The 8,378-nt window shown below is 48.9% G+C and overlaps 1 protein-coding gene across 1 annotated transcript; it reads left to right on the plus strand.

The window, feature by feature from the left end:
- The first annotated feature begins 842 nt into the window (after window positions 1-842).
- Window positions 843-1,226, plus strand: LOC105913721. Its single transcript, XM_012843572.1, has one exon. The coding sequence runs from the start codon at window positions 843-845 to the stop codon at window positions 1,224-1,226; it is 384 nt and encodes a 127-aa protein (XP_012699026.1).
- Window positions 1,227-8,378: the final 7,152 nt, after the last annotated feature.

Here is an 8,378-nt window from a genome sequence, read left to right on the forward strand (position 1 = left end):
GTAGATGTAGAAGACAAAGAGCTTGAAAGGTTCGAGTCAAATCGCAATCAAGGTTAGCACAACAACAATCAAAGCAATGGCTAGGAGAACGACAAGAACTGTAATGGCGATCACTGAAATAACTACTCGGGAGGTCACAACCGCAAGCGCAAGCCAGACAATGCTGTCGCGGTGATGTCTCAATTGTCCAAGAAAGGAGGTGGCAGAAGCCAAGACAAGTCTGCTTTCAGCGAGCTCTTGAAAAAATAGTGCCCGTGGCATCCTCACCATAAACACGCTGCGATAGACTGCTACAGCCTACGCAGAGTAATGAAGGACTTGCCAGAGCCATCGGGTACCAATGACAAAGGAAAAGCCAAGGAAGATGATGACGAGGATGGCAACGGCAAGTTTCAGACCCCGTCCAAGACTGTCAATGTCATTTTTGGTGGGATCCCGGGTACCGCCTCGAAGCAGTCCTAAAAGCTAGTACTACGGGAGATTATGTCCATTGAGCTTGCTATGCCCACGCCCCTCAAGTGGTCTGAGGTACCAATTACTTTCTCTCAGAAAGATTAGTGGACTAATTTCTCAGAACTAGGATGATTCCCTCTCGTCTTGGACCTGGTTGTTGCTGGCTCCAGGCTCACCAAGGTACTCATTGATGGCTGCAGTGGCCTCAATGCCCTGTTCGCTAAGACTTTGAAGAAGATGGCCTCAACATCACGGATATACTCATCCTGATGAACTCTCCCTTTTATAGGATCGTCCCAGGCAACGCGACTATACCTCTTGGACAAGTAGTCCTGCCAGTTACCTTCGGGACCAAGGAGCACTACCGGATAGAGTACATCCGGTTCGAGATGGCGGATTTTGAGATTTCTTATCATGCCATCCTCGAAAGACTAGCATTGGCCAAGTTCATGGCCATCCCGCATTATGTGTATTTAGTACTTAAGATGCGGGGTCCCAAGGGAGTCCTCTCCCTCCGTGGAGACTTGAAGAAATCATACGAGTGCGATAAAGAAGCTGTCAAGTTAGCCACAACTTCTCAAGTGCCCAATTCAATGCAACAAGTCTTCGCTGCCTCAAAAAAGCTCTCCCTGGCCGAACTCGAAATTCTAGAGAACAAGTTGGGGGCTACCAAGGTCAAGCCGACAAGTGACATGGACATCAAAGCCATTGACCTCGAGACTGGCGACACCTCCAAGATAGCCCTAATCGGTTCAGGGTTGGATCCTAAATAGGAAATTGCGCTTGTCAGCTTCTTTCGGGCCAACAGAGGCATCTTTGCATAGAAACCAGCAAACATGCCAGGGGTGCCCAAGGAGCTAATCGAGCATTCACTAAATGTGGATCCGAAAGCTACTCCAAAGAGACAACGACTATGACGATTCGCCCAGGATAGAAAGGAAGCCATCAAGAAATAGTTGGCAAAACTACTCGCGACGGGTTTCATAAAAAAAGTCTACCATCCTGAGTGGCTCGCTAACCCCATCCTGGTTCGAAAGAAGAACAACAACGACTGGAGGATGTGCGTTGATTACACAGATCTGAATAAGCACTATCCAAGTCATCGACTCCACTGCTGGATGCGCACTACTCTGTTTCCTAGATTGCTACTCGCGGTACCACCAAATAGCTCTCAAGGAAGAAGACCAGGCCAAGACCACATTTATCACCCCTTATGGAGCTTTCTGCTATACAACGATGTCCTTTGGGTTGAAGAACGCAGGCGCCACCTATCAACGCGCAATCCAGATGTGCTTTCAGAAACAGCTACACTACAATGTCGAGGTGTACGTGGATGACGTGGTAGTCAAAACCAGAAATCCAGATGACCTCATCGCTGACTTGAAGGAGACCCTCGCTAATCTGCGAAAATTTCAGTGGAAGCTCAATCCAACAAAGTGCGTCTTTGGCATACCATCTGGGAAACTACTTGGGTTCATCATTAGCCACAGAGGCATTAAAGCAAATCCCGAGAAGATATCCGCCATCATCGATATGCAAGATCCGTCTAGCATCAAAGACGTTCAGAAGCTAATTGGGTGTATGGCGGCCCTTAACAGATTCATATCAAGACTTGAAGAACGGGGCTTTCCCTTCTTCAAATTACCCAAGTGGCAAGATAAGTTCCAGCGGACCGAGGAGGCAGACCAAGCTTTGCAAGAGTTGAAGGATTTCTTGTCAAAGCCACCAATCCTCACGGCGCCTAGCTCCAATGAAGACTTGTTGCTCTCCATCACGGCAACTACTAATGTCATAAGCACGACGATAGAAGTCGAAAGATCAGAACTCGGCCATGTACACAAAGTGCTGAGGCCCATCCATTTCGTCAACGAAGTACTCTTAGATTCCAAGGCCAAGTACCCACCGGTCCAGAAATTGTTATACACCATACTACTCACCTCGCGGAAGTTGCAGCACTACTTCTAGGAATACAAGATCTCCGTCGTCACTGACTTTCCCATGGGCGAAATTCTCCATAATCGAGAGGCCACTGGCAGGATTTTGAAGTGGGTAGTGGAACTCGGAGCATTATCCCTGGATTTCAAATCAAGAACCGCGATCAAGTCCCAGGCTCTAGTCATTTTTATGGCAGAGTGGCGGGAAAATCAACTACCAACGCCGGCTGAGCGCCCAGAGCATTGGGTCATGTACTTTGATGGATCTCTTAGGCTCGAGGGCACCGGCGCAGGGGTACTCTTGATATCTCCCAAAGGTGAGCAACTCAAATATGTCTTGCAGATCTTCTGGGAGGCATCTAACAATGAAGCTAAGTACGAAGCGTTACTACACGGGCTCCGCTTGGCGGTATCCCTGGGAATCAAAAGATTGTTGGTCTATGGCAACTCACTGGTAGTGATCAACCAAGTCAAAGATGAGTGGCATCGCAACAAGGAGAACATGGACGCGTACTGTATGGAAGTACGCAAGCTCGAAAATAAATTTTCGGGCTTGGAATTTCACCATGTAGTCCGCGACAACAATGTCGCTGCGGATGTCTTGTCCAAACTTGGCTCAACTCGCGCCCAAGTCTCAACAGGAGTATTTGTCCATGAATTACTCAAGCCATCCATAGCGGAGCCGGCACCTTCTACAACCACCAATCGCGGTCTTGAGGCACCAGATCGGGAGGTGATGATGATTGACGTGGATTGGAGAACCTTGTTCATCGATTACATAAGGGAGCAAAAACTACCTTCGGACAAGACACGGGCAGAGCAAATCCTATGAAGAAGCAAGAACTGCATTCTAGTCGGGGACAAGCTCTACAAAAGAGGCGCACCTTCAGGAGTACTAATGAAGTGTGTCACACGAGAAGACAGCAAGGACATATTAGAGTCGATACGTAGGGGCATCTGTGGACACCACACATCATCACGTACAATCGTGGGCAAGACTTTTAGAACAGCGTTCTACTGGTCCACGACCCTAGCGGACGCTAAAGAACTAGTCCGCCAATGCCATGGTTGTTAATTCTTCGCCAAGCAGCAGCATGTCCTTGCCTACAAGCTTATCACCATACCGCCAACATGACCCTTTGCATGCTGGGGGCTCGACATGATTGGTCTGCTGCCTACAGCACCCGGAGGATTCAACCGAGTACTGGTAGCCATCAACAAGTTCACCAAGTGGATCGAGGTCAAGCCAGTAACCTGCCCCAAGGCAGACAGAGTACTCGACTTCCTCGATGAGATCGTCCACTGCTATGGATTCCCCAATTGGATAATCACAGACTTGTGTTCCAATTTTAACAATCACGAGTTCTGGGAGTACTGTGAAAACAACGGCATCGACGTTCGATACGTCTCTATTGCTCACCCGTGGGACAATGGCCAGGTTGAGCGCGTCAACGGGATGCTACTAGAAGCCTTGAAGAAAAGATTGCATGACATTGGCAACACCAAAGGAGGCAAGTAGCTCAAAGAACTACCCAACGTCCTCTGGGGGCTACGTACTCAGTCGTGCAAACCTATGAGGTAGTCACCCTACTTCCTGGTCTACGGATCAGAAGCTATCCTTCCTACTGATGTTATGTGGAAATCCCCAACAATTGAGCAATATGACGAAGGGGCAGCAGAGGAGGCAAGGCGTCTAGATCTTGACAGTCTAGAAGAAGCCCGTTGTACAGCACTCATCTAGTCTGCAAGGTACTCTTGAGGGTCTTCACCGCTATCATGATCGTAACGTCAAAGAACGTTCTTTTAACATAGGCGATATGGTCCTCAAGCATATACAAGACACCAAGGGGCTACACAAGCTTAATTCGCCATGGGAAGGGCCATACATCGTATCCAAGGTCACAGGCCTAAGATCGTACAGGCTACAACACCTCTCTGGTGAAGATGTCGACAACTCGTGGAACATCGAGCATCTCTATCGATTCTATCCGTAGTCAGAAGACTACGCAACATTGTAAATAGACCACTGGCCACCGTTGTAAGTTTTTAGCATAATAATGCAGTTATCTTTGATGAAATTTGACTACTTATTCACGCCCCCATTGCGGCTCACAAAAGTAGGTCAGCAACATCCTAATGAGCCATTGAGCTCTTTGGGCCACAACGCCCCAGTATGACTTTTAATTACAAGTCTACATGAGTTATTCAACTCACTTGACGCTTCGCTAAGCGAACTAGCGGTGCAAGAGCCATCAAGTCATCTAGGAGTCTACAAACTACCCAATTGACTACTTATTTACCACAAATCTGTCTTAACGTGGCTCGTACTAATGAGTTTCGCAGCTCCAGGTTCCCAGGGCACAACAACAAAGTAGACAAAGAAACAAGACAGCAACATCTCATCAACAAGATGTACGTGCTTTCATTAAGGTTACAATAGAAGTTCCAGGCTTTAACAATATCACAAAACGTGTGTGGACAGTCCCGGGACTACTCTAACCTTAGGTCAAGCAGCTTCAACGTAGAAGAAGAAAAAGGAGTGAATCCAAGAAAGCTGCTAAGGCCACGGGTACTTACTGCTCTTGGCAGGTTGGTGGTGCTGAACTTTGGGACTACTCGGGGGATCTCATTGGTGTTCTTAAAGAAGCACTTCAACCTCGCCATCACCCCGTCAACGGAGATTTCTTCAGGCGTCATCCTTGATGGATCGTCGAGGCCCGAGTACTCGTAACCCTAGGTGTGGTAGAGCTGCAAGGGTTGCACTCGTCTCCAAAAAATTGAAGGCCACTCCAACGCCACTCCAACGCCCATCAGTCCTTGATCCTTCAGGTGGGCGATCTTGGCCAAGAGCTCGGGTACTTGAAGACTATTCCCGTGCATCGGCTCGTCAATCCACCTGTTGTTCCATTCTGGGCGGTGACCAGTCACCTTTGGCAGCTTCGGATCGTGGTTGCAATGTAGAACCACTTCTCCTTCCACCCAGAGTGCGAATCTAGCAACTCGTAGTCCAAGTACAAACTACTACTCTTATCTCGGACTTGAATTCCGGCACCCCTGACTACTGCAGTGCACTCCAGTTTCGGCTGCGGCTTGATCCAGAATATTTTGAGGAACAGCTGAAAGTGGGGCGGAATCCCTAAGAAAGCCTCGCACAAATGCACAAAGATAGCGATGTGGAGGATACTATTAGGATTGAGGTGATCTAGCTGAAGCTTGTAATAATCCAAATGAGCCCACAGAAAATCAGAGGAGGGGATGGCAAAATTCCGCTCAACAAAGTGGGCGAAGGTTACCGTCTCCTCGGGGTACTCTTCAAACGGCCACGCATTACCGAAGGCACACCTTTAGCCTATGGTTGCCTTGTCCTGCAGCAGCTTCACCTTCTCCAATGCCAGGATCTCTTCTTCCTTCAGGGTTGATCTCTTCCAGGCACAGGTAGGAGTTGCTGGCGCGGTCAGTTTCATCTTCCTGTATTTGGGCGAAGACAACTGCGGCTCCTTCCCCTTTCCAGATCTCTTCCTAGAATTCTCAGCACCCCTAGAAGTAGATGCTTTCCTCCCCATCTCGGAGTCACGAGCGTCTTCTTGCGCACAAGCTCGGGGGCTCACAGGAGGGAGGTGGCGTCGGCACTCTAAGATTGGATTGCGGTGGTGATGAGCAGTAGGGTTTCTGGAAGCGCAAATAGCAGATGCTAATGGCGGAGTAAACAGGGGTAACTTTCCTTGTCTATTTATAACAGAAGCGGAGTAAATGGAGGTAATGGCCCGATGTTTTCACCTCTGGCCATTAATTTTGCATCTGGCGATCAATTTCCGAAGTTACCGCAAAAGAAAAGGTTATTGTTGGTGACGGTTAGGATGATAGGTGGTTCTTATACCTCCTGAAACTAGTCAGGTAACGGCTCGGGGGCTGCGTGCCACGTGCCCGTTGGCTAAAGAGTTTTTTCGCCGAGATTTAAGGCGAAAACAACACAAATGTAGATTGACCCTCAGCCTAACTCTTCAATTCAATCTAAGGCTCGGGGGCTACTCCATATGGAGTGCAATTTTCATCGCACTCCAATATATAAGTTCAAGGACAGATATTCAAGATAGCATCAGATGAGGCTTGAGCACATTCTAGCCGCATGGTAGTACTCAAGTTACTTGAAGGCTCAACTTCGACGGAGTACTCAGAAGAGCACCAACAACTAGTCGGGATGAAGCTTGTGAAGAATCACCTTGGTGTCAGTTCGCATCCTATCAAAGCCATTACCCACCTTAGCTAAACCTGCCTAGCCAACATGGAAGCAAGCAAGGGGTTAATGACCTATCGACGAGGTCTTAACCGGGACCTAAGTCACATAGACTTACTCCTTCTCCATGATCTCCCGTTGCTCACCAGCTCTCCTGATGACTAGCAGACTAGCTAGTGGGATTTATGCTAAGCCGTTGCCGCATACAACGGTCGAGTGGTTGCACGATAAATTGGATTAGGCAAGATGACACATCAACTCGGTCCTTAACCATGACAAGATTGATATCTCCCAACCTGCTCAACCACAAAGGTACGAGCCCAACTTGGCATTTCAGACAAGAAACACCCATCCATCTCATCTAAGCATTTCCTTTCCTTTTATTTTTCGAAAACCTATTTTTCTCCTTTAAAACACTCACACCTTTATTCTTTGATAAAACACATTGTAGTCATATTTGAATTGTAATAAAATAAGTAACAAGGCCCTAAGCATTCTAGCAGTAATTATCATCCCAACAGAGCAAATAATGTTTAGAGATAATTCTAGGACATCAAGGAATAATCATAACAATCAAGGGGTGGCTATCCAACTGTGTTTTAGTAGTAAAACAATATGCAATTTTCAAAATAGGCCAATAGGTTGTGTTTGAGACCTAGGATAAATATGCATCAAAGGGTCAGATTGGACTTGCCATCCTCAAAGTCGCCTAGGAGTTCCTGTTCATGGTACTGGTCTTCGGGCTCCGGCTTGCGGTACTGGCCTTCAAGCTCTTCTTCGGGCTCCTCCTCGGTCATTGCGCGATCTACGACACACACAAGCGGGCACACAATAAATAAAAGAAAATAAGTTTTACCCGTTGAGCTCGAAGAGAGAGAGAGAGAGTGAACTAAAAATATAAAAGGAGGAGTATTTTCGAGGAATTTGTAGATGAATCAGTGGAAATATATTTGAGAATGACGTGGTCGAATTTGGGGTTCATTGGAGGGGATTTGGCGCATAAAATGTTGGTGAGAAGGTGTTTAAGGGCTGTTTTGAAAGGATTTAGGGACCTTTTTGTAATTATTTTTGGGAGGGGGAGGGCTATCGGTTAAAAAGGGAAAGAGAGAGGTGGAAGGGCTTTGGTATAAAAAGGGATAAGTGGAGGGGCAAAAATGCAAAGCTGCCCTTTTCTTCTTCCTCGGGACAGAACAGGAATGGGAGGAGGAAGGGAGGGGCGGCTGGTCGGCGATTGCGGCGCCTCGGGGCACAATGGCGTCCAAGAAGTGGGGGAGAACATAGAGGAGGCCAAGGGGGTTCCATTCCCCTCCTCACCTTGGGCTGAGGCGGCGCGTGGAGGCGGCTGGGAGGCGGCATTAGGAGCACGGGAGCGAGAGGGAGTTTGCCAGGGAAGCTTGGTGGTGGAGTGGAGGGTGGAGGGAGCCCCTTTTATAGGCTGGAGGTGAGGGGGAGGGGGCAGCCAACGGGCGGCACACGGGGAGGCGACATGCGGCGTTAATGGAGGTTGGGATACGCGGGCACAGGAGGCACACAGGGCAACGCTGTAGCGAGCGGCGCACTGGCAGTAGGGTGGTGGCGTGGCGAGGTGGAGATGCACGTGCGCGGTGTGGCGGGGCTGGGTTCGCGCGGTGAGGTAAGCAGGCGGTGGCGTGCAGGGCTGGTGATGCGCGTGCGCGGTGTGGTGGGGCTTGGCACGCACGGCGAGGCAAGTAGGGAGCGGCACGTTGGTGCGCGCGGGCGAGTAGGTGCGTGGGGGC

The sequence above is a fragment of the Setaria italica genome, chromosome II (genome assembly GCF_000263155.2).
Source record: "Setaria italica strain Yugu1 chromosome II, Setaria_italica_v2.0, whole genome shotgun sequence".
Taxonomy (NCBI): Eukaryota; Viridiplantae; Streptophyta; class Magnoliopsida; order Poales; family Poaceae; genus Setaria; species Setaria italica.